Raw genomic sequence first — 27,548 nt, forward strand, 5'->3', positions numbered from 1 at the left:
TACTGCCCCAAGGCTGGGGGAGGAAGGTAGTGAGCACCCTGGTGCTCGCAGATGCCACCTCAGCACAAGAGAGAAGAGAGTACTGGATGCAGTAGTGTTAACAGCTACTGAATGAAGGAGAGGAATATCCCAGCATTGATTCATTGAGCTACATGAGTCCCTGCACCATCTCTGGGTTTCTCTCTGTTCCTGTGCTGTGGTTCATTGAGAGGCATCCCTGTAAAAATCCATAAAGTAATGAATAGGCTAGAAAATGTAACATATACTGCAAGGAAAATTCTGAACTAATGAAAATACAAGGCTGTAAAATGTTTGTAAATTAATAAGAACAGTGTTTCCCTAGAAATGAACTTGTTTGCCATTTAAAAACCTATGCAGTCACATAGCTTTTCTGTTTAATAGCTTATTAATTTCAGTAAAGATTTAATGCTACAAAATAAATCCAAAAATATCTTTGTCATATTACAAAGCAACAGCCATTCTGTAGTCACCCTTTGGTTCTCTCTCAAAATCCTCTCTAGGGAATACAGCTGAATTCTTTAATTACTGAATTCAGGGCTGGCTTCTTTTGAACCATGACTGGTGGTAATACATGCAGCCCCCCTCAGATGGTGGTGCTGTATGCTGGTGTACACATTTCCAGTATAATTCCATAGCTGTTCCCGCATGACATGAAGGAATAATGTTGGGATGTGAGTTCTGTAAAGAATCTTGGGGATGATTGATCAAGGTTTTAATTGAAAGAGGTTATTTAGGAAAAAATTTATCAGAAATTGCAGTGTAATTACAATATATTTTTGTTTAACATTTACAGTTTTAGTTACATTAGTATTATTTCTCTGAAGACTCACACATGCTGTCAGTGTTCCTACTGAGTTAACTATAAAAATGAGTATATACTTTATTAGGTTTTCTGAGAGTTGGGACCTTCGAACATAAAATCCTTGTGACAGAGAACAATGTTTTCCTGTGTTTTGCTACACAAAACAAATGCTATGTGTATTTTGTGTTTGATGTTTTAGCTCAAAAAAAGAAAAAAGAGAGTGCTCACATAGAACATGTATTATATACATTTAGAAATGGCTTAGTTCATGTAATTATTATTGCATAAGATATAGAATACCTGCGTCAATGGAAAAATAATGGGTTTGGAGGAAGGAAGAAACATAAAATGATTTTCACACAGAATGCTCCCAGAATCTTCTCTCGAGAAGTAAATTACAGTCAGGCTGGTTGCAGTCACAAAATAGTGGACTGTAAAAAGTATTTCTTCATTGTTGTTGAGCTCACATTGTCAAGTGTTCTATATATCCTGTGCTCTGGGATCATTGGCTTCTGATAGGTCTCATTTATCAAGGAGAGATGTGTGAGCTCCTACATTTGTCCTTGTAAGTAAGCTTAAGATACTGAGCTCCCAAGCGAAAAATGACCCAGTGTGTATCTAGTGTCACAAGATTTTAAAAACCATATAAAATATTATTAAATTTAGAATAATTTTTTAAATACTTTATAATATTAATTATAATATAATAATAAAATATTATTACATAAAACAGATGTGTAAGAATCTATATGCACACTGGCATACTGTGTGGTTAGCAGTGTTTTACTAATTTATATGTCTAATTAGAGGAAAAGAATGGGTAGAATTTGGTGCAACTCCGCCTATTTTTGTTTTATTTAAAACTTCATGGAAAAAACACTCAGGAAGACTACTCTTCTTCTTTACGCGGGCCGGATGAGAAATGCATGATTTTTTTCCAGGTTTGTGGTAGGCTGGGAGTGAGACTTGAGGAGATGGGGAAGCACTGTGTGGCACAGGCTCCTGCCTGGCTTCTGGTCTGTCCTGGACCACTGAGTTGTCTGATGCTCTGCTGGCACTGGTGAACCGTATTGGTTTTAGCTACTCAAAATCAGAATTGGTTCCAGAAAGCTGTTTTTTGGAGACAGAGATTTCAGGATGCTTGATGTTTTGACTTCACTGTAGATTTAAACGTTTGCTTGTAAAGTAAGCAGAGAGCTGTTATTGATGAACTTAGATATGAAAGAACATGACGTATTTTTATCTTGCTGACTGTTTTCCTTTCACTGTATGACAAAACAGCCCTGCCTGCTGGTTGTTTTGTGGAGAGAACAATTGTTTTCTGACAGATCCTCTTTCCCACTTACACTTGTGTTCGAGCTGGGATGGAGAAATCCCTCATCTCCACCATTCGGCAGGCTGCTCACCTCTGCACCTGAACTGCTCCAGAACCTAGGGACAACATAAGAGGATCTTCTGGGGCAAAACCCTTCTCTTGCCCCCAGCTTTCAACCCCTGCCTGCTGGCAGTACAGGGGATGGTGCTACTGACCTCTGAGTGCACCGTTCCCGTGGCAGCTGCCATTAATGATCCGTGGCACTGCGGGAGGTAGGAGCAGTGGAAAGAAAAGGTTGTTGCAACCTTCTGCCGTTCCTGTGGTGGCTGTCCAGCTGAAATACAAGTGTGCAGGTAATGTACAACTGCACACCCCACGTAATTCAAGGCAAGGCAACTTCATGAATCCTTCTTTCACAGGAGAAATCACGTACATACTTCCTCGCATGTCTGCTATTTAATAGTGTCAGTTTAATGGACTTTTATAGAACTGCTTTAATGAGCCACAGTTATCTTTGTGGTCATAGCATAAACTGTGTGTACCTTTCTTCTGCTTGCTGTCCTGTACACAAAGGGATTTGTGTGTGTTTCACTGGCAGTATGTTACGTATATAACCCACAGCATTACATACACACAATCATTTTGTCCTCAATCTAGTCAAAATGCATGCTAGTTTTTGTAGCAGGGTTTATTATGTGAGATCTGTTGGAGAGAAAGGACATTCATGAACAGAATGACATTAAAGCTACTTCTTAATTCTTTGCCATAAATGCAATCAATACCTCTTCAGGGAGCATGCATAATACCAATATGTAGTGATGTATTTTTCTCCTTTGAGCCTTCTGAACACTTTGAATGATCCACTGACTGTGGAAGTCATTGACCTAGAATAGATTTTTTCAATGTTTCTGCCAGAAAAATGCATCCAAACTGTCTGTAGCTGACACAGTAAAGAATCTGTGAAAATGAAGATGTGGCTTTTACCTTTTGAACTGTTCTAGGTGAGGGTGAGGGGGGTGGAGAAGAGCAAATACAAGCATCTATGAGTATTTTAACCATTGTTTGAAATACTGGACTGTTCAGAAGAGTTGTCGTACCATAATGGAAGATCATTGACCCAACCAATTTGGCTTCTCCAATGATAATAAATTCAATTATTCTTTCTAGTAGTGTTTTATAGGAAGATAATCAGTACCCACCAGGTGTCCTCTGGTAACCTGTGAGACAAAGGAAAGAGAGGGAATTCTTTCATAATCCCAGGTGGCAATCAGCTTCTGCTTTTAGGGATGGGAATTAGTGTCCTCATGACTCTGATCTGGAAAATACAACTATGAATTCTATTTCAACTGATGTAAATACCAAGTCTTCTTTATAATTTTGCTTAACTATTTTGTTTACTAATATCTCATATTAGTGCATTTCAGAATTTGATTATGTACAGGAGGGATTTTCCTTTGAAATGCGTGTTGTTTTTCAATATTGTTGAGTGTCGCCCCTGCTCTAAGATTAATGGATCAGTCACGAGGGCAGTGCCAGACTAATATCACTAATTGTTCTGTGCTTCTTCTGACCCCATTTAGGATGTGATCCATCAGCTTGAAGTTTGTGAGTGGTGCCTACAATCATAAAAGATAGGATAAGGAGGCAGCTTGACGGTGGGAATCCAATCCTGTCGTGGAGCTTCTCCTGTGTTAGTTTGGTTGCAGTCTCCTCGTGAACTGTGGTGCTGAGCATCAGACCTGAAGTTCTTTGAAGTGGTTTGGGTGATGCTGAGCCTCTGTGACCCCACTCTTTGCCCCTGTTCTTCATCATAATGAAAGGGTGTTAGGGGACCCTAAAAGTCTTCACCAGAGAAAGCTCACTTGGAGAGTTGTATGCCCCCAGGGAATTTTATTTTTTTCTTGAACACACCCACAAAAGAGAAAATCTAGTTCTTTTACAGAGAAAACTTTGTCCTTTTACCATACTTACCTAGTCTCTGACCCTCCTAGGACAAATATGGGAGCTTTCATTGGGGACTGCACTTCTCTGTCTCACTGGATACAAAGATTTGTGCCCACGCAGCTCTGGGAAAGGCAGGGTGCCAGGAAAGGAGGACATGGTCCGGGGAAGGCTTACTGCATTGATAAGTAGAAAGGGTCTTGCATGAGAGAGGGTCATCAGAAAATCCCACTCATTCATATGCTGCTTGTATGCTTTTATCATTCTTACTTTCCTCTGAAAGATTTCTTTGAAGGAAGTTAACCAAATTCAGTGTTTTACTGGAGAGGTGAATTTTAAATTCTGTGTCCTCCTTCTGTATCCTGTCGTATGAATGTGACTAAGCATTTTCTTAGCGTTCCAAACTGTTGCTAGGCACTGAGCGGATGCTCTTATGGTGCTTTCTGAGTCAGTTCTTGAGTTTTCAGGGGATCACACAGAACCTGTGCAAAACCTGTTTGGTTTCTCATGATTTGCACCACTTTGAAAGTGATTAATTGTATTAATTCTAACCTACCAATGAGTTTACCGGTTTTTGTTTAATTAAATTCTGCTTAAATGCATCGAAGTCTTCCCATCTTAATAAAGAATCTAAATAATTAGTTAGCAAATTTTGCCATATTTAATTAATCTTCTAGTTCATTGAAGAGTAGGTTCTAACAATAGCAGTGTAACTATCAAACCCTGGGGCTTTCCACTATTAACTGTTCTCTGTTCTAATAAAGAATCATTTATTACCATTTTTTGTTTTTTCATATCTAGATGGTTTTAATTCAAAGCAGGGTTTTGTCTCAACTCCCACTCCCAGTTCACAGCCTAATTTCTTTATATCTCTTACTATACGGCAGATGTAATCTTTCAGACAAAAATGAAGTTTTTCCTTTTCTTCAGGATAGATCTTATACAAGGAGCAGTTAAAGGGCGAAAAGTGAAAATATTCACTTCTTAATTAACACCAACTTGATATGTCAATTATTCCTTCTTCAACTAATTCCTCGCCCCATCTTGAGCTGATTTTTTTCTGGAAAATATACTGTCTCAGAAAATAGTATTTGCATCCCTGCTGTTAGTTTTGTTTAACTCACAGTATCTGGAAAGGTAATTTATACAGTTGTGTCTTTGCAAGCACTAAGACAGTATAGAGATGAAGTCAACTGCAGGATCTAGCCAGCAGCAGCGTACCCCGGTGGGAATGCTGTTTGCTCACAGTAACACTGAACAGCATTGCTTTATTTTTGTGACTCCTTCCCCTAGATAATAATCTTCTCTTCCTCCAGTGCACATGCCTGGGCAGATTTTCTCCTGCTCCTTCTTACTTTCCATACCTGTGCTCTTATCCTCTGAAACAGCTGTGTCCTTTAAACATTTGCAGGCGTTCTCCATACTGCTGATCCACATTGTGGAAGAGGCAGGAGGGATTTGTAGTGCTTCTCAGTCATGGGTAATGAGGCAGGACCCAAAAGCAAAAGATACCACACTCCACGTCTGACTCAGAGAGCTGGGTTATGTTGTCTTTCTTCTGGCTGGGGTGATGGTTTTGTTCTTCCTTTGCTTGTCTGTTTCTTTTTCCTTGAATCCAAGCTCCAGAGTGGAGAGAAAAAGAAGAGAAAAGCTCCTTGCTCTGCGATGGTGATTGTTGAGCTGGGACTGCATGAAGGGCTGCTTTAAGAAGCCATGAGTGCTTGGTGCACTTTCTGCTTCTTCAATAAACCTGAATCATGGCAGAAACTAAATTTGAGGAGCCTTGTGCCAAAATAGTGTAAATTTCTCCTGTTTATTACTCTATGGTTATACTAAAGATTCCATAATAGGAGCTGTTTTCTATCTGGTCTCTGCAAAGAACTCCTACAAGTGCTGGTAATCGTTCTGTAAGACTACCAGGAGTAGCGTGCTGAACAATATGAAAAATCACTCGCGAGTACTGTGATCGCTTAGCGCCGGTGAGGTAAGCCTGCATTCACCGCTGCTTTGCTGGTTTATATTCCTTGGCTGTGCCTGTTGTAGTAGATGAAGTGTGCCTCGGACTGTTCTTCGGCGCTGAGGCCAGCTGGCACCAGGGTGGTCAGTGCTCACACCATGAAACGTTCTTACCTTTCAGGGCAGGGTGGCCGTATCCAAATTGTCCATTGGCAACATCCAAGCGAACTCCTAGCCTTTGCTAACTCCTGGACTGTGTCTGAGTAGGATTTGGTAGAATATTAGTTAACTTGGGCCAAACTGTTCCAGAGACTGTTTCAGTGATTTAATAATGTAGATGATCAATTACTAGTGCTTAGGAGCATTCCCTGACACTGTTTAATTTACTGGCATAAACATAGCCCCTATGTCCTGAGATCTTGCTAATTTGAATTTTATGGCAAGTTACTTCTCAAAATATTTGCACATTTGGACAGGAAGTTAAATGTTTGAGTGTGAAATATGTAGAGAAACCTTCATTTAGAAGATTTGGGCCGAATTATGAACCATTTTGCTAGATATCTAGAGCATTGTTTTTAAAATTAAGTTTAACATGAATTAATAAAATTCAGTGGGGCTGGATTTCATTAGGAGTTGCTTTTCCATTCCTGGAAAAAGGAACAACTTGACAGGTTTTGAATCACTTCATCCTCGAGTTGGTTGGTTCTAAACATAAACTCCTACCCCTGCAACTGAAATATCATCATAAATGTTTATTTAGCTCATTTTTTTTACTCTTTTTTTACTCTTTCAAAGTCCAAGATACTATGTTGTGGAAGCTCCCACCCAGTTTTGGTGCACCTTGGTTAATGCGATACAACAGTGTGACAGCTGGGCAGAAATAACCACCATTCATCCTTGCAGGATAGTTTGCCAAGCCACAGGCATGGTGCTGTAGGAGCATCCAGCTGCCCCTGGACTGTGCTATGAGGGTGGTGCAGCTTGCCTAGAATCTGGATCACCTAATCATCCAGATTAAGGACGTGGTCTGAACTCAGCAGCTTACTTGTGACCCATCTGTATTTTCTTCCTGGATTTCCTTCCCATGGATGCCAGCAAGGGTGAGGGAAGGCAGATCTCACCTCAAAATGCAGTCAGGTTTTAGAAGCATTCCCAGGTAGCACTTGTACCTTTTGAACAGAGCTGATGTATGTGCTTCACTTGCATTCAGGTATGTTAAAGCATAGATTTACAAATGCGTTTCTTTGATCTGGCCATTCCTGTAAGAATTGTGTGGTGCTATAGAGGACGCCGATTAAATGATCATCATGTATTCAAGGAAACATTTTATGCAAGTATAGTTTTGGGATACTGTCAGGCTGTCTGGAAGAGATGGAAGAGATTCTCTACCTGCTCACTCAGAAGAGCAGAGCAATGTAAGGACCAGAACCTGGAGAGGTGCCAAAACATTAAATCCCTTGGCTAATTTTGAAGTACTTTTGAATAAAGCTAATGTGTCAGTGAGTTCCTAGACTCGAATTGATTTCTGTGGGAATAATTAATCTAAGTGCATTAATATTGGTGTGTGGGTTTTTTACATGACTTCCTAATTGTCTGACTCTATATCCATTTAGTGTTGATAGTAGCATAGCTTATCAGGGGTTTGTATCCAAGATGCTGTGGAGAGACTGCTGAGGCTCTTCTGGCGCTTAAGCTATTACTTTGCTGCTTGTCCACCAGCACCATTGATACTGCTGAGGAAGACCTTGAGTATGTCTCTGAAGAATAGCCACGAGCAGATTGAAAGCTTATGGGTAAGAATTAGAAACCGAGGCACCAAAGGGAACCTTGTGGTTGGTGTCTACCGCAGGCCGCCTGATCAAGGAGAACCTATAAATTTTAATTGTCCCTCTATTCCACTCTGGTGAGACCCCACCTGGAGCACTGCATACAGCTCTGGAGCCCTCAGCACAGGAAGGACATGGACCTGTTAGAGCAGGTCCAGAGGAGGGCCACAAAAATGATCAGAGGGCTGGAGCACCTCTCCTATGAAGAAAGGCTGAGAGAGTTGGGCTTGTTCAGCCTGGAGAAGAGAAGGCTCCAGGGAGACCTTAATGCAGCCTATCAATACTTAAAGGGGGCTTATGAGAAAGATGGGGACAGACTTTTTAGCAGGGCCTGTTGCAATAGGGCAAGGGATAATGGTTTTAAACCAAGAGGGTGGATTCAGACTAGATATAAGGAAGAAATTTTTTTACAGTGAGGGTGGTATAACATTGGAACAGGTTGCCCAGAGAGATGGTAGATGCCCCATCGCTGGAAACATTCAAGGTCAGGTTGGTCAAGGCTCTGAACAATCTGATCTAGTTGAAGATGTCCCTGCCCATGGCAGGGGAGTTGGGCTAGATGACCTCTAAAGGTCCCTTCCATCCCAAACTGTTCTATGATTCTGTGATTCTATGAATCTATGTAATAGGGCTCTGAGGGCTAGGATGGAAGGGTGTAAGAGGTATTCTTCTTGATTATGCCAGTCAAGTAGGGTTGGATGCAGGACAGCCCCTAGCTGTGCAGCTGATCTTGCAGGGGGGACACTGGTTTTTATGGACCTTCTTGAAGGAATGGAAAAATGCTTGGGAGAGAAGGGATCCACCTGACAAAGTGGGGCAAGAGCATGTTTGCCAGCAGGTCTCATAACCTAGTTGGGAGGGATTGTTACTTAGCCCTTGCTTTCAAACAAGTGACAAGTGAGTTCAGAGGTTATGGTTAGGGACATACAGAGGACTTACACTGCTCCAGCATCTACTGGAAGGGTAACATGGTTCTGTGCAAGTAATCCAGGAGATTTTTGGAAAGTGGCAAAAATAACTTCTTGACACAAGTGTTCAATAGAGCCAACTCACAAACAGGTTTATGACCAGTTTGGAACTGGTCAGTTCTTCAGTGAATGTTGATGGCAGCTTTAGGAGCATTAACCATGAAATAGTGGAGTTTAAGAACTGGAGAGAAATGAAAATGCACATTAGAATTACAGGCCTGGACTTCAGGAGAGCAAATATTGGCTTGGTTAGGGATCTGCTTGGCAGGATTCTGTGGGACCACTACCCTGAAGGATAGAAGAGCCCAGGAGACCTGCTTGATCTTTGAGGGTATAAGGATACCAGAGGAGACCACGTCAAAAGCCTTGTGAAAGTGAATTTAAGCAACATCTACTGCTCTCCCCTCCTCCATGGAGCCAGGCCTGCTGCTCAGTGAGGCAGGAGACCTGGTTGCAAAGGATACAGAAAAGTCTGAGCTAAATTAATGAGTGCTTTGCCTCAGTTGTTCCACAGATTGGCTAAAGACCTGGATATTGTTGTAGGGACATCTTGATGTTTCCTACATTCTCCAACGCTTTGCCTCAGGGCATCAATGGCACTGGAGCACAAGGGTTCATATATGGCTCTCGATACCGTTAGTGCCTGCTGCCCATGAACCATGTTGCCAGACTTCGTCACAGTGTGCTGGGGCGGTTGTTCAGTCGGTATGAGTATGGTTACGCAAATGAGACAGATGAGCACCCTTGTTTAATTCAAATGCTTAATCATTAGAATAATTTTTAAAATAATAAAAAATAAATGAAATTAATACAAAAATAATACTAACCAAATCACTGCTTAGATAACAGCAACAGCAAGTCACACAGCACACACTACACACAGATGAGGTTTCTCAAACATTGGAGCAGGTTGCATCCCATCATTAGAGAGATTCAAAACTGATCAAGGCCATGACAAAGTTGGCCCTGCTTTGGAGTAGGGGTCTTAGGGTGGACCAGAGCTCCCTTCCAACCTAAAATATTCAGTGATTCAAAGAGTCTTTATTAAGTTTCAGATGATCATTTTATCTGAAAAAGTGTAGTGGCAGCCCATAGGTTGTGAAATGCAGTGTGTGTCCAGTCAGCGACTTCTGCATTTGAGGCTGCCGTCTTTTGAGAGTTCTTGATCCTGTTCATGAAAACCTGACAAGTTCCAGCTTGCACTGCTGTGACTAAATAAAACTGCCGCCTTACAGGATTCACACCGCTTTTAGCACTTTGGATTAATTATATGGCTATTATCCTAATGGAAGCAGCCAGAGTAGGTAATTGAAGACATCTTGAAATAAATTAGATAAATGGTAGCAGAAGCAGGCTTGTGCTTTAAAGCTCAGAGGAAAACCATTTTTAAAATCCAACTGTAAAACTCCCCTAAATACAATGAAATTTGCTGTACATTTCTGTTGACCGAACTATATTTTAGGAAAGGTTAGAAGAAAAATTGTGAATCCTGTTGCAGCAAAAAAAACATTCTTTATTTCTTAGAATGTCTGCTGTATTCTTACTTGTTTTTTTTTTTAATTTAAGGAATCCATGCTAAATTATTTTTGAGTACTTAATGCCTGAAGTTTTTTTTGGAGAAATCATCAACTCATGTCACTAAAAAGCCAAGAAGTTCAGTTTTGTGTCACAGAGTTGGTGCCTTCGCACATTTTTCTAATACCAAAGTTCTTCTCAAGATGGAAATTTTTTTTTTATTTAACCAATTTTTATAATGTTTCTGGTTCCCATGGTTGGTAAAAAAAAAAACAGTTGGTTTTTTTTTTTATTTCAAAAGCACAGGTCTACAGATCCTCATTTAATAAAAGCTGGAAATATGCAGAAAACCATGTATCAGATGTGCTTTTAAATCATTAAATCGTTACTGGATTGCAGGAGATGTAGGAGTTGCTGCCACTTTCAGTAGAATGAGTGTCTTAACCACCGTTACTGCAGTTTAATTTTCAGTTTCTCCAGCTACTGCATTTTTTTAGATCTTAACTCCAAGTTGGAGTCAAATATTAATTATATTCCTACCCCTGTCCCTGTTTGTTTTAACCACAGCCAAAAAGAATATTTCACAGCTGATAATTCAGCTAGATCGTGTGTAACTCTGAATATCAAGGTCAGTTCATGCCCTGGTTCTCTGTGATCTCTCTTTTTTGCGGGCATTCAGAAATAATCAGTTAATGGCCTGAGATTTAGTACGGTGATGGTTTGTAGTACAGCATCACAGATTCACTGGGTTTTATTTTGCAGTTGCTGGCTTTAATAATTAAGGGGAGTATTATTGTGATGAGATTTAAAGGCTCTAAACCCCTCATTCATCTCATATTCAGTAACATAACCAGCTTCTTAAAGATATTATTGCTGATAGAATTTATAGCTCTTTGTTATAATACTTTTGGCCCATGAGACTAATTAATCAAGTCTGAAATGCATGTGCTTAATTCTGGTGAGCCAGAGTGATGCGAAATGTATAATTAGCCACTTCGTTGAAGTGTGCATATTATGGTTCAGTGACTAATTTTCTGGTCAGTGAATCACAACCTTATGTCTCTTTTTCGTATTTAAACACTTCAGATTATGATAGTTCTTTCATTTAAAGCCATTCTAGCCGTAAAGATCTAATTCATGCCTAGCATTTTAATAACTGCATCTGCTGTACGGTTTTCTAAGACAGAAATATTCATCTCTCTTTAAATTACATATTTATTCTTTATGGCTTATTTTAGTTACAACTTAAACTTAATTATATGCACCAGGGTATTCTTAAGGTCATGGAATATAACATGACATAAAGGTTTGGTTTAGTTTGTAAAAACTGTAATTGTTGGCAGCGTAGTATTCCATTTTACAAATTTACAATTCTTTATCTAGAACTGACATCAACTGTAGACTGAGTGCTTTTAAATATTTATTTTCAGACACTTTGGAAATGTTTCACTTTAAAGCAGTTAGTTGTAGGAAAACAAAACATTCCTTGTGTATTTCTATTTTGGAATACAATTGCTTTAAACTTTGTCATTGCTTTGAGGCTTTTATTCATGTATCATCTAACAGCTTCAGGTATCATTGAGGAACTTCGTTTTGACATGCGATTCAAGCCTTGAAAATCACATCACTATAAACTGTGAGCAGCTTTGGCATGAGAAAAAAAAATCAGTTAATAAGCTTTTACATTTTTACGTCCTACCTAAACTTGTTTGTATGAAAATATTATTGCATTACAGTATACGGTGTCAAAACATTCCTAAATAATCAGGAGTTACCACGCTTCAGATGCATTACGTATTGTCTGTTCTAGGTTTTCAGTGTACAAAAACGATTGTATGAAGGATTTCAAGCCTCTTATTTTCCAAGGGAGGTGAATTATCAGGCAGAGGGCAGGAGGGGGTATGGTATTTGCATCACTTTGTGTGGTTCCATAATTTACCAGACTGGTGATCTCCCTCATGTGTTTACAAACGTGGAGCTCTCTCTGCTGTGTATAAATAATACGCTCATGCATAATGTTGCTTAAAATAATGGTTTAAAATACAAGAAGTTTGGGGTGTTTTTTTTTTTCCGTATTTTCTTTTAATTTGTTTTTACATTAGAGGAGACAAATGCATAGCAAATACGGGTTGAATCCTTTTTTACTTCATGTAGTAATAGCAAAAGTTCATTGTTCCTCCCAACTGAGACTGAAAACATGGCTGGTTTAGTCTTTGTAATACTTGGCTCTAAAATTAAAATTCAAAGGAAACAGGATCCGACTATGAGTCAGTATGCAGAACAGATGAAGTAGAGGGGCCATGAAGAAACATTCTTTTTCTTTCAGTCCAAGGTCTTTTTCATTACTGAGAACCGATGTCATATTTCGTAATAGTAGGATACGAGTGCCAGACTGTGATCTGTTTTGATCAGGATCAAAATGCTGATGTTACTTCCTTGATTTTGTTCTAGTTTCTGCTGTATTTTCTGTAAATGTTTTTAAACTGAGACACTTCCTTGCAAATTCTTTTCAGAGCACTTTGTGTCATTATTTCAAATGGAGTCACTCATTCTCACCTTTCTTATCCTTTTGGAAGTAATTACTGACTTGGATGTTTCGATGGTGTTGAAATAATCTCCAAATTGTATTCCTTTCTGTAGTGCCTGACTTCACAGAGTCTGACAAATTATTTGGCGTAGGAAATGGGCTCAGGGTTATCCACTCACGGGAAGTTGGCTTACACATGGATGCCAAATCCCAAATGACTTTAACCGCGATAGGCAGTGCTAATGAAAATCATTTTGTTGCATGAGATATAATGCACTTTTCTACCTTTCATTCCAATAATAAATTAAATTCATAATTTGAGCCAAATGTTGTGGAAACAAATAATTTACCGTATGCATATCTCAGTGTCACCTGATCGTGCTTTTCAGCCCTGCATAATACTGCAATTACCTAATTGTCTTTCTAGCCTGCTAAGAAAATACTCCTTCAGCTTGACATCTTTAAACTGTGCTTTCGTTCAGTAGTTTACAGTTGTGTTGGTACTGTATAATGGGTGTTTATCATTAATATTATAGACAGCAAAATGCCTAATTACAGTTATACCACTGTGCTGAAAAAAAAGTGTTACAGTCCCAAGCCAATTCTGAATTTCGGTTGCTGAAAGCAAGATTGGTAAGCAGTCTTGGAAGTCTCAACCAAGAAAGAGGCACTTCCCTTGTCTTTTCTTAAGCCAAAGGACTGTGCTCCCAGTGTTCAGCAATAGCTAACAGCAGAGAAAAAATGCTCCGTAGCAACAGAAGTTCATGAAATAAAAGAAATATTTAAATGTGGCTTAAAATTAGGGAAATAGCGTTGGTCAGATTTAAAAATGTGGAAGTAGATTCTCTGTTATAGACAGGAGGAAGGCAAATATAAAGGCTTAGTAATATCTTCTAGGTCGAAATGGAGAAAGAAGTTACTCTGGTGCATGTTCTGTTAGCTACGAGCTGCCAGAAGTGTGCCTATGCTGCTACTGTGCCTCTGGGCTTCTGTAGGCTTCTGGGAAATACAGTGCTCTAAAGGGAATGGAGAGGATGATACTTTTTTTTAAAAATTGCCCCGCTCTAGGTCTGTGTCCGTAAAGTTCAAACTCAGAGAATCTTTTTTACCAAAATTCGCAGTGAAGGCTTTAGTGGTCACTTCTTTTTTTCCCCCTCCTGTAAATACTGTCATGGTCTGATCACTCTTAGTCTCGCACACAGTGCCTTTCTGGCAAATGTCATCCACAGAACACATTCAAAAAAATCACAGCCATGCATCTCTGGAGAAAAAGGGTACCCTCTATACAAGATGTGGCTGAAAATCTAGAACTTTGATAAAACAATAGGAGTAATATTTTTTCACTGATGTTTTGTATAGGTTTGTAATTGGACGAGAAAAACCGGGACAAGTGAGTGAGGTTGCGCAGCTGATTAGCCAGACTCTAGAACAAGAACGCCGCCAAAGAGAGCTGCTGGAGCAGCATTATGCACAGTACGATGCAGACGATGATGAGGTAACAGACTATCTAGCGTTTCACTATTCGGTGTTTTTTACTGTTCTGTTTTCTATTCCTAATTCCTTCCTTTTAATTGTCACTCAGAGGTCAGCTTCTGGCCCTCTCCATTACCTCTGCTGTTGATATTTACAGATCTTGATGATGAATTTTTTTTGAAGTACAAAGTTACTGAAAAGTTTTTCAGCATGGATTTAAAATATTTGTTTTGTTCCAGAAGAGCTGAAATCAAGTTGGTCGGTGCTTCTGTTATCATTGATCTTTCTCTGAAGGCATATGCTTTTCTGAAATAAGGGAATAAAGTTGGTTTGCTTGTGCACTGAAGCATTAGGTTTTTGTGAAAACGGGTAAAAGTCGCCTTCTAACTTTTAGGGGGCTGAGGTTTTAGACCTTTTTTTTTTTTTCCTGGAAGAATTGACATTCTTCTTAATTCAGAACATAAAGAAATTTTCTGAAAATTCCAGGTAAGACCCCTCCTTCCACACACTGTTTTTTCTTTCTGTGTGAACAGGTATTCCACAGGATAGAGAAATAATCTGCCTTGTCTGAAGCATGTATTGATGTTTACAGTTGGTGCCTTTGTCCCAATACAAAGATTTTGAAACTATCAACTTTATACCGTAAATTTTCCATAATTTCTTTGTGTTCTCTTAAAATATGCCTAAATACCGAGGTGCTTGGGAGGATTAATGAGAGAGGTTTTTCAGAGACTACTGTCTCTGTTACACCCTAAATTAGCTGCTGGGTTAAGGTAACAAACAGCTTGCACATAGCCCAAGCATGCCACCTTCAATTCACATTATCTTGAATAATATTATTTGAAATGCCAGGCTCCGTGTATTAGCGTATTTTCGTCCTCGGGCAGATTTTTTATTTTATTTGTGGAAGAAGGCAATAGGGAAGGGGAGATATAGAGAATTCATGCTCTGCATTTATTTCAGTTTAGTTTTTCTTTATGTACTGACACAAGGCTTCTAAACAGTGAAATAGAGAAAAAAATACTCTGAGATAAAATCAAGATACAGTCGGATTTTGAAACACACTGTTAAACTACCAGTAGGTCAGAACAATCAGAAGTGTCCCAGAAGACTAAGAATCCAATGATGCTTTCACTTACTTTAATTTCCACTGATATTAAAAATAAAAAAAAAAATGTAATACGTTTTAGAATGAATCCTGTCATAGGTGCATACTTAAATAAATAAAAGTTGTACTCATCTGTATTGGGGATGCCTATGTATGTGTGCCTGTGTGAGACAAGGAAGGCTAGAAATATGGATATGGATATCCTCTCTGTTCCCTCCTCAAACTACAGAAACAGGCAAGTCTTCTAACTTCTGTTTAGTCTAGAATCAAAATTCAAGATCTTGACTGATTTCTTGAAGGAACACTATAATTTCCTCAAAACCAAAAAAGAGACAATTCCCTCTAGCCTTTGGAACAAGAGACTTCTCATAATGTATCACAGCATGCTGTAGACGTCAAAGTGTGAAGACCTGTGATATCATTTTATGGTAGACATAGTCTGATAGCTTTCATATTGGCAGGAGAGGTGTGTCCTAAATGCCTGATGTTCAAATCCTTCTCACTGTGTACTCACACGCAGAGGGATGTGCGGCTGAAGGCAGACGTAAGTGATGCATTACACCTTTTACCGAGGGGACGCATCCACCTGCAAAAAATCTCAAAGGTTTGTGTTGCTTACCTTTGTGCACCATACAGATGTCATAACTCAAGACCTGGCAATAGAGAAAAGGTTGTTGAAACTATATAGACCAATACTGATCCTGGTAGTGCCTCAGCCTTCGGGCAGGAGTGTTGCTGTGCTGATGCTGACAGTGACGATTTCATACTGGTGACCACGCAGGTGTTTCTCAGCACAACAGTGAAAGAGGACAGGGATGAGTAGGTATGAGATACTTTTTGTGATGCGTCTTCTTGTCCTTCAACTTAGTGGTTACAAACTCTGAAGCCCTGTTCACTGCATAAATTTTTAACACAAAAATACTAAATGCACAAACTGTTTCCTATTGGTAGTGCCTTTGGATGACAGAAGATAAGATAGGGCAAGAAATTAACAGAGTTAAAGGCATCTTTTCTTATCGTAGCACCACGTTGAGGATGATGACCACCTCTCTGACTGTGGCATGTGCTTTTGGCCATTAGCATTTGCAGTGCAGAGGCGACTTTTATGCAGCCTGAGATGAAAGGAGGAAGAAAGGAAAAGACATCTACTAGGGCAGATCCGGAGTATCATCAAAGATCTCTTTTGGAAGGAGAAGGAATTGGGCTTCAGAACAAATGCAGTACTTCAGTTCTCAAAAACTACATTGGGATCATTGAAGATCATACCCATTTCCTACTTGATGCCATATACATATTTGGGAGGGGGGTGGTAAACCTTATTCTCAGAATAGACGGCTGGGGCATGGTTACTAAAGTATGCAATGAGGCATGTTCCCTTTCTTAATTAACAGACTTATCAGAAGTAGATTTTATTGGGAACCTCACCAATCTTGAATATTTTGGTTTGGTCACTTGACTATGCCATCCAAACAAACTCATAACTTGCATCATTCCCAGGCAATTGATAGGATGGAAGCTGTGATCTAATGCGCATTAGACACAGTTCAGACATTTTTGGTTACCACAAGCACTTCTGCTCCATTTACTGTCAAATACGAGCATTGCTACTTTGAGCTCACCTTGCTCTGTGAGGGCAGATGTGGTGGGGTTTCTGTTGCTATATGCCAGACACCACTGCCAGCCCTGCATTCTGTGGCTCTGGTAAGCAGGACATCTTTTGGGCAAGGAAATCTCAGTTTACACTGTCTGAATGAATATCCCCAAATGTACAAAAAACCCTACCCTTTCAAGTCCATTTCCTCAAAGTGATAGTGATTCTGACTGCGTGAAGTTCAGGAATATTTGGGTTGATAGTGTAAGGAGTTTCATGCTGAGGTGGCACAGGAGTTGCTCAGTCACAGAGCTATCAAACTGTCCTATTCATTTTCATACGGTTCTTAAAATACAGTAAGATGGATCTCCAGCTACAATGCTGCATAAATAAACAAGGAAATGATCTTTATTCAGCCCTCCATTGAGGATGACAAATTCTGAGCCTCAGAGACTTTACCTCAAAGACAGCAATATCGTATCAGGTTTCCGGCGCAGGAAATCGGTGATCTGTGTTTGAGTCCGCACGTGACTGTGTTTGGTAGAGCCGGTCAAATCACAGGAAGAGAGCATGTGCCAGGCAAGTGCAAACCCTGGTGGTTTATCTTGCTGTGCCACCAGCTGGCTGGATTTCCTCTGTTTTGAAACTTAGGGCAGTCTTCATCATAGCCCAAGCAGCATCTAGCTATTTTAGAAGGATCAGAGTTCTTTAAAATAGCATCATTATTGAGAGAATTTTGACTTCTGCCAGCCAGTATGCACTGGACTTGAGTCAGATGCTAAATTAGAGAGACACTTGTTAGCCTGCCGTACCTTCTCATTCCATTGCCTTGCAGGAATGTTACATGACAGTTACTTGTTGGGGAAGATTCACACTGATGCACATAGTGTTTCCAAAAGAGACATCATTTACTATATAAGTAATCCTGAAAGAAATATAATTTACTACATAAATGCCCTGCATCCCTGCACTTCAGAATCTGCTGCAAGCCATCACAGGGCTGCAGGGCGCTTTCAGTCTTTGCATGGAAACACTAGAACCTTATGCAGAGCTGACGAAGGCTAAAAGAAAAGGGATGCCCCCAAAAGGGTCCATGCAAAGACAAGCAGGATAAATGTGCAACAGCTCGCCATTTGTGGTTAAGCTCCCACTAGCCGAGCAGAGGCAGTAGTATCAGTTATTTCTCAAGTACTACTTACGATAGCAGTGTTGGTGTTTCCTGATGAGCCTGTGCTAGCTACAATAAAGCTGGGAGAGTGTGCTGTTCTGGTGCTGCCTTTAGATAGCCTGCCGCAGAGTTTACTCATCACCAGTTCGTCTAGCTTCCTAAATGCCCACATCCTTTTAATATGTTGTATCCTGTCAGAAAACAAAAACTGAAAGGCTTTGAAGTAGGCACTTTGTATTTCCTACTTAGTGTGTTAAGTAGGACCTGAATCTGTATCCTTGACTGAAGCCTTTTGTCTTCCCTGTGTTAACACAGTGTTCTGTGCACGTTTTAGACAAATTCTGCCGTTTCTTGGAATTCTGATTTGAACGTGGTATTATTATTATTATCACATGTTCTACAGTGAATGGCAAAAGTCACATAAAGCAGGAGACCTGTTCTGAAGGCTGTGTATGGTGATGAAGGATGTGAAATGGATAACGTATTGCAGCATTCTATTGACTCTGTGGACATGGACAAGTAGTTTTATGCAAGTGACGTTTTAACATATTTTAATGTCGTTAATAGTCATTTGAGTATTTTTTCACTTTTAATTGACATTCTGAGAGCAAAACAACATTAGAACCACCGAGGAAAATCTTGACACACGTGAAAAGAAAAATGTTGCAATGTGCTTGAATGTCCAACACCCAAAGAATACATTGGTTAAACAAGATCTTTCAGAGTACAGTTTTTCCAACATTGTTAAAGGGAAGCATTCCTGTAAAAACGATGATTGATACTATACCATTATATTTTTCTTTGCTCTTTTGAAAGAATTAAGTATAAACCATCAAAAAAAATCAAATGGAGAGGTGGGCTTGAGTTAGCTTTATAGTTCTTGAAATGGTGTTCCCTGATTGCGGGAGAGTTTCAGCACAAACAAAAGGTTGAGCTTGACGCAGCCTTTGTTATGGTGATTTGGGGAAGGTCGCTCTGCATTACCCTGGCTGGTGCTGCTGCTCCTTCTTTCTGCTTGGAGGTGTTAGGCCCATTTCAAGAATTTACAAGGCAGTTAAACAATGCAAGTGACACATTTTCCCTTTTAAAGTGGGAAATTGCAGTTCATGTTTATAAAGATAATTCCATGCCGTTAGCTGTGATAGCATATAGCAAAATCGAATGGCTAATATCAGAAGCTGTTGTGGTGGATGGGATAAGCATAAGCCCTACACAATACTGAAATGAGAAATAGGTCTTTTGCATGGGTGAGTTTTGCTCACCAATACAGACTGAAGAGTCTGAGATTTTCCTTCAAGAGCATGTAAGTTTTCGTTGGCTACTGAGCAAAGAAATATTATTGTTGTTGTCAGCTAAGAAAACAAATATATTGCAAGGAACCTCAGGCAGCAACAATAACAACTGTTACCTTACAAGGCTTTGTTATTTTGAAGTAAAATAACTTTTGTCTGTGCCTTGCTGCTGCTTGTAAAACACTGAATTTCCCATTCTAGCTTACTGGCACAGGGTCTGAACAACCTTCTGGTAGTTTCATGTGACACAGAAGTCAGCAGAGAGAATATTTCTGGGGAAAGTATGTTTCATGTAGTTCATGACATGTATTTCCTTAAAGCACACGTCGGTTCTTTTGAACCTGTAATTTGTGTTTCATGTGATTATAAGATCAGATCCCTTTCTTTTGAAGACAAAAGCCAACGTATTATTTATTTCTGTGTTCTGTAATGTGTTTGTGGCATCCTGCTGTCTTGTTTACCTGAGCAAACTGCAGTGCTTTGCTTTGATGACTGCTTTTTGCATTAATTGAAGCAAAAATGACTGTGCCCATCAACACTCATTATGTACAATTTGAAGCAAGATTTTCCTTTGTGTTCATTTTAAGCTGCCTGATGTCCCTCTTTCAAACAGTCTGGCTCCTGAGGCCAGTAGAATATTGCCTGCTCTTGAATTTTTCCCCAATATAATTTAGTCCTTCATACGTGTTCGTTTTTCTTTTTGTATGAAGTACTTCTTTTTAGTTTAAGTCTGGTGGAATCAGTTTTAACTTACCTGTTTTATTCTTTTACCAAAATCAGTAAATATAATTAGGATTTTGCGTTAAATTAATATACTCCTTTAAAATGCACACGTGGCTGAGCCAGGTCTGTTTTTTTACATAAACTGTGCATGAGTTTGCTAGTTAATGATGCTATTTCTGCCTGTTCTTCGCATGCTTCAGAGATTTCCTTGCCACTGCTGATGGACCTGCCAAGAAGTTTTTTTCATGCTGAAATGATAGTTGTGTATCACATTATAGATTTTTCAGGGATAATGAGTGCAAAATTGACAGTACATGGATTGTGTTAGTGTTTTGTCCCCACAATAACTCATTTCATTGAAATCTCGACGGGATTTTATAGTCGTTCCGCTTTTCCCCACCCTGATGGTGTGTGAAGGTGGTGTTACGTGCTCCTGGAAAATGCCAGAATTAGCAGCCTAATTTTCTGTTTAGACAGTAACTGCATGTAGCCGTAGAGAATAAAATAGAAGTTACTACAAGTGTAGCATAACAAGGTTTTGTGTGTGCGTGTGAGATGTAGGCATACAGAACGATCAATTTAATTTCAGGTGTTGCCTTGTTTAGCTGTGATGCTAACACGCCTGAAAACGCCGGTGAGATGGGTTGTGTGTTCTTTGCTTCTGTTATAAATAAGGAAAAAAGAAGCAAAACCAGCTGTTAACTCCTTTTGTTGAAGACTGCTGGGACTCTTAGTACCTATAAAGTATGTAGAATAAATGGTTACTGTTTATTTCATTGGAGAATATGTAACTATTTATAGAGACAGCGATAGCTCTCCTAAGTGGCTCGTATTAACAGTGATGTTTAAAGTATGGATGGGTTGTGCATGGTGGTGACTCACCTTTTTTTTGGATAGTTCTTTTAGCATCAGAAGATTTTACCAAATCATTCAATGCTTTCTGTGTGTTTTGGCTTTCTTTGTGTTGTTAAAACTTTAGTGATTTAAAAAAAGGAGAATATAGATTTTTCATGATCTTTAAGGGTCTCTTCCAACCCAAACCTTTCTATGATTCTAGTGCTATTTATCCAAGAAATGTTGATATTTTATTGCAAGTGTTTCACCCTGTTGTTGGACACTTACATACATCTTTTCTGTCTGTGTCTACTTGTGCACCTAGACTTAATGTGCTTCCATGCACTGCTTTGTATTTGAGAGAGATTTACATAAGCCTAAACAACAGCTGGGGAACTAAATTAAGGTAGGAAGTTGAGATTCAAACCGTTGTTTGGACATCTTGAGTTCTTACCTGTTGTTTTGAAAAGTTCATTTGACAAAAAAATGACACTAATAGATAATCCTAGAACTACTGGGAATTTACTTCTGATAATAATATTATACACCTTCATCTCAGGAACGGAAAGCTCAGGAACAAAAACTTGAGTAGTTCTGTCAAAATTTCGGTGGTTTTACTGTATAAACATGAGAAGGAATGCACCGCTTCCCTCGCCCTTCCTTTTCCATGTATTTATAAGTCCCAAGCTTTATAAATCCAGATGTGGCCTTGAGGGAAGTGTTTGCTTTATAATATGTGTGCACAGTCATTTGCATAGCCAGCAGGCTATTCGTGATCCGTATGGGATGCACTCCGGCTTCCAGAGGGAGCCTGGCTGAAGCGAAGCAGTACCTGGCCACGTGAGGCATGGGGAGAGATAAGCACAGGTGTACGTGCAAAAGATTCTCTGGGCACCTTGGGGTTTAATATTGCAGGCTGCTTCTTTTCAATATTATTGTTTTATTTTGTGTTATTTTGTTTTGTTTTATCTTGAGGTACTGATTGTAACTTATGATTCTTTAAAATTCTGTTTTGTCAGCAAATTGTTCACATCTCATGGTTTATCATCCCAAGAAACACCCACATTTTCTGTTTAAGCCTAGTTAGAAGCAGCTCCCTGTTCAGGGTCAAAATTGAGTAGACTCTGACTTCGGTCTCTGAACTTGACTCTGGCAGTTTCTTTTTCTTGCTGTTATTTTTCTGTGTAAGCGTGACTCTACCATCTATTCATCATGGAATATCACTGCAGAATTACTTCCTCCAGGTGGCTTACAAAAGACTAATGAAGATCCTGTCAGTCCTATTCTGCTTTTATTTCTGTTTGGAAAAGATTCCTTGTTAAATCTGAGAGAAATTTGGAGCGGTTTGCCTATGGGAAGGAGGCCTCACTTGGAAAAGGGTGAAAACCATTGAAATATAGAGCCAGCAATGCTTAGGCACTAAATTCTTAGTGCTTAAGACACTGCTTTCTCCTCTGTCTTAATCTTCTGAAAAACTACTGTGGACTTGTATGTTGTCTGGTAGAATTCATAAGTACTGGGATTATAGCTAAAGAAAAAGAGAACGGTTTTTGTGTGCAGTACGCTGTGTTTGCACAGTAGCTTAATTACTGTTTGAACAGTCCCTGCTTAATAAGAGGATAACTGGAATTTCTTAAATGCTATAAAATTAAGACAGGGGAATATGCTACAGATGAAGAAGATGAAGACATGGGACCTGTCCTTCCAGGAGGTGACATGGCAATTGAAGTGTTCGATCTCCCTGAAAACGATGACATGTTCTCCCCCAGTGATGTGGACACCAGCAAGCTTGCTCACAAATTCAAAGAGGTAAGTTACAGATCAGAAAATATTCCTGAAATATCTCACTGGAATTAGATTTCTAGTTATCTCATTGCTCAGTGCTTGTTTTCTCTCTTGAAAATGAGAGTTGATTTCTAGCTGTTTGTATGTTTGGTACTTTTGAATGACTCAAAACGTTCTGCTTAAACAAGTGGAACCGTTCTTCGGAGCTGTTTTAGCATCAGCTTTCAGGTGACTGTTGCATTGATGGACGATTATTTATAATTTAAGTTTTCAGCACAGAAGTTATCCTGCCTCAGCACTCAGTTTGCATTTTTTGACCAGGAAGACAAAGCGCAAGTTAATCCATTACAAGCAGATTGCTGCCTTTTTTTCTTTTGGGGTTTGGGTTGGTTTTTTTGGTTTTTTTTTATAAGATTCGAATCAAAAGTGATCAGGAGAACCAAACAGCAAATGCTAAATTTCAGTGAAAAAGGACACGTGGAGTTCATCCTATACCATCACACAGCGACTCATCGATGTACAACAGCGTCATATGTTTGGCCATGTGTTTAGAAAGATGCTATACTGGGGAAGCAGGCATATTTCAAGCTGTTGTTTTACCAAACTCTGTGGTTACAGAGTTTTTATAGCATCCACTGGTATGAACTGTGGCTTGAATCTGTAGTGTTCATTGCAGTCACTGAATTCATATAAATTAACATACCAAAGTACTGAGAAACATTTTTTCTGTATTTTAGGCTGTGCTTTTGGTGTGGTTTATTTCTCAGCTTTCCTGAAATCTGATGCAAAGACATGAAACAATTGGATTTATCTAAACCCACAGTAATGGGCTGAGTGATGACAATAAAGAACATTATTCTTCTTAAATACAGGAAGATGGAAGGGGTGAAAGTAGCCAGGACCTCATAGGAGATTTGAGCAGCAGAACCTGGGCCCCAAAAGGAGTTCTAAAATACAGAGGCTCCCTTTTTATCCTTCTTCCCCTGTCCTCTCCCCTTCCCCTTCCCTCCACTCAAACCAGATATTTTGTCTTCCATAAATACACGTTGTTAATACTCTCTAGTGAGAGTAATGTATGGAAAGTAATCAGTCAATGAGCACCCGCTCTTTGCCTTTTCTGTTGATACCCTTTTCAGCCTTTGGATGCCCACTGTTATTCATCGTTGTTTCCTGAAAGTTTTTTACTTTACTTTAAATGATAATTTTCTCACTCTGTGTTTCAAGTTCCAGGCTCTTATGCAAATTAGAAGAACAATTTACTTCATTTTCTAATATTCTGCATCATACATAGTGGTGCTTTCTGAAAGTGGTGGGAAGATGCTACCACTCTGATTGTGCCAGTGTACCAAGGCTATGCAAACCACAGATGCAGTGATAGGCAAGACACTCACCTTTGAATAAATTACCTGTAAAACTATGCTTGAATACAGTTTCTGCCAGCTTGGGCAATTGCCATACTTGAGCGTGTCCAAACTGATTTGAAGCTATTTGCAGACCTGTTTGATGTAATGGCCTCAAAACACTGGTGTAGAGGAGATCAGATGAAGGGACTTTGAGATCCACCAGTTTAAGAGCAGATGAGAGCCTGAGAAGAAAACATTAAGTGCTCCCACATCAGAGTGGACTTTTGCACTAACCCACGCAGTTACCACTGCTACGAGCATGCCACTTTGCTTCACTGATTGTATTTAACAGTACACAGCTGCATTTTGTTGGCTGCTACAGAGTGAGTACATGTATTTTTCTTGGTATTTGCCCTGAATTCTTTCAACACTAGTGGACTTGTTCATGATCACACTGCACAAGCCCACACAGTGTTTTCTGGAATTGTATTTAAAGAATAACTGTTCTTTCTTGTTCTTACTCCAGAGATTAATGAAAGTATTAAACAAGTGGGTTGGACATAATCTTTAAACATAATAGTTTGACCTAATTAGTTGAATTCAGTCTTTGGAATCAAAAATGTGCTCACATACTTCGAGAGCACTCTTATTTGGAATGCCTTGCTTTTGGAATGAAAGGAGAGAGATGGACATTCCTGGGTGAATCACTGTACTTCTTCAAGTCTTGTTTTCCTGGCTGTAAGACAGGAAGAATGGGACTGATTTTCCTTAACTGCTTTGAGAGAAAGAGCTGAAAGCTGTATTTTAGCTGTGATGATTGAAGAGAGACAAGATCTGTAGGGAGAAGGGACATCTTATGTAAGAACGAGGTGTTATATTTCATGTTGTAATGAAATATATGAAAAAATGATTGTTATTATATGCAAAAATGCATAATGATTATACAGAAATTGTGATGGAGGTGTATAGATTCCGTTAGGTACTTTCTTTCCCAGTGTACTCTGGATATTGTAACACTTGCTAGCTTTTCATCCCATTCCACCTTTTGCAGTCTTAGATGAATCCAAACCATTTTCTCCCTATATCTATTTTTCATAAAAAGGTTTATTGTTTGAAGAAAACTAATCAGCTTTTCAAGACAAGTTTGAAATGGAAATGTGCCAAAAATTATTCAAAATGTCTTTGTTAAAATGAAGCCTTCACAGTTTTATATTGACTTAGAAAACATAAAAATACAAAATAGTATCTGCCAAGAATTTGTTTGGCATTATATGGGACATGGAACAAGGTATTTCTGCTCCCCTATTAGTAAACTTGCTTAAAAAATTTTAACTATGGTGTCCAGATTTGCCTGCCAAACAGTTGACCTTGCCTGTTCAGTCTAACCTATAAATGTGTTAGTATTTCTCATGTATTCTGCAAGCCTAATTAGTTCCTTAAAAAAAGAAAAAAAAAAGAAAAAAGTAGATGTCCAGCTACACATTTGTCTGTTTGGCAGAAAGTGTCTTTTTTCTTCTGCCTCAGTGGGATCTGCTGTACCATGTACTGATTCAATGATCTGACTGGGTGCTCAGTATTCATTTTTTTAACTTAATAACAGAGAGTATAAAAATAACTGTTAAAACCATCTGTACCTGAGCAGATTGTCATTTATGCAACAATTTGGAGTTTATTTGTATGTAATAATAAGCTGTTTAAGTGCTGCTTATGGGTTTGTGGGGCTTTAAAAGAGATGGGAATGGACTGTAAGCAGGTAGCCTAAGGCTTTGAGCCTTGGCTTTTTGATTTCATTATTAACTCTGCATAGGGCAAAGTCTAGCTCATCCATCCTTCCCGGATTTCATCTCACTCCAAAACAATGAGGTAGCAGAACTAAGCAAAGGCCTGGGCATTTTGTAAACACCGTAACATCTTTAGATGGTTCTCCTGTAATTTTTCACTAATAGCAGAAGTGGAATGATGAGAAAAAACAGTTCTCAGTCTCTGAAAATTGAAGATCAGAGCTCAAAAATTGCAAGTAACTTCTTCAAAAAGCCAATTAAAGTATCTCCTTAGTTTCCTCTACTATGTATAATTACAAAAAGGTATATATCCTTCTCAGCTTCCTGGTCTACTGGGTGGAGCAGCACCCCTGGCCACTTCTTGCCATTAACGCCAGCCTCAGGGCTGCCGAGTGCCCTATTCCCAGCTGTTCTGGTGTTTCTCCGTCCTGAAGCAGTAGCCCTGCTCTCCTGTGACACTTCCTCAGGAGCCCCGTGTGATCCACGGGTTCGCTGCGTGTTCAGGGCAGGTTCGGTCTGGCCCCATGCCTGCTCCACCTGCTAGTGGGCCTGCTGTGCCTCCACATTTTATGTGCTTCTGCAAGCGGTTCTGGTCAGTGACAGGTTCCATTTGAAATGAAATCTTCTATCTGTTTTTCTGAGCACTTGGAAGATTCATTACACTTCCCAGTGCAAAGTCAAAAAGTGAGTGTAAGGAACAGATGTTCCTGGGGACAAGAAGTGCTTTACAGTCTGGAGACAGTCACCAAGAATTGAGGGGTGGAAAGAAGATGCCTAAACTATTCCTCAGGTGGAACTGGTTGCATCAGTGCCTTCTTTATTCCTGCCAGCATAAATTCACTAATTCTCCACCAGAAAGGACTAGGATTATTCACTAGATCTGTTAAGGCTGATTTGCAAACCAAACTACATCTGAGAGGGTGCATTTCCTATGCCACAAGAAGTGGGTTCAAGAGGCTCCATGAACAGGGAATTTCAAAAGTAGCTCAACCTTTCTCAAAGATACTTGTACTGATCAGCTCTGTGATGGCTCCTGTTACTTTGAATATTACTCCTCTTCTCCAGAAGAACTTCTCTTTTGAATTACTTGTACATTTTTTTTACTAACAGCCTGGTCTTCAGGACTGCAGCCATGGCTTCACCAGAGAGGATAATTTCTGGTTCAGTACAACTCCCTTGCGTACTCCATTAGCTCAACATAAACTCTTCCCAAAGGCTCCCATTAGTCTTGTAAGAGAAGTAACCCCCATGTAAAACATGCTTTTCCGTAACTATTCCTGGTATTCATAAATAATGGATGAAGGCTTTGTCTCCGCTGCAGTACCAGCTCAAGCTGGGATTCAGGTTTTGCCCTTGCCCTCAACCCAACATGCACAAGTCACCGATTCAGATTAAACGGTGCTTTAGATTTAAGGGTTTGGGGCCTGTCAGAAGTTTGTCCGAGCTGCCTGCTTTAAATAATAAAGCAGCAGGGATTCAGGTGCAGACCGGTATCAGGTGCATGTCCATGGTCATTTCCATTCGGATTAGGGTTAAGCTGTTGAAGCTGTGGTTCGATTTGTACTTCAGAGCGTTCTTG

The 27,548-nt window shown here is 39.5% G+C and overlaps 1 protein-coding gene across 3 annotated transcripts in view; it reads left to right on the top strand.

The window, feature by feature from the left end:
• Positions 1-27,548, top strand: part of PPP1R9A (protein phosphatase 1 regulatory subunit 9A) — a 141,827-nt gene that overhangs the window by 85,539 nt on the left and 28,740 nt on the right. For all 3 annotated transcript variants that reach the window (XM_035897124.1, XM_009641901.2, XM_009641909.2), the window contains exons 5-6: positions 14,231-14,366; positions 22,714-22,869. In XM_035897124.1, coding sequence (XP_035753017.1) covers positions 14,231-14,366; positions 22,714-22,869 — 292 coding nt within the window. The remainder of the gene's footprint in view (positions 1-14,230; positions 14,367-22,713; positions 22,870-27,548) is intronic.

This window comes from Egretta garzetta, unplaced genomic scaffold (genome assembly GCF_000687185.1).
Source record: "Egretta garzetta isolate BGI_Z169 unplaced genomic scaffold, ASM68718v1 scaffold30, whole genome shotgun sequence".
NCBI classification, from domain to species: Eukaryota; Metazoa; Chordata; class Aves; order Pelecaniformes; family Ardeidae; genus Egretta; species Egretta garzetta.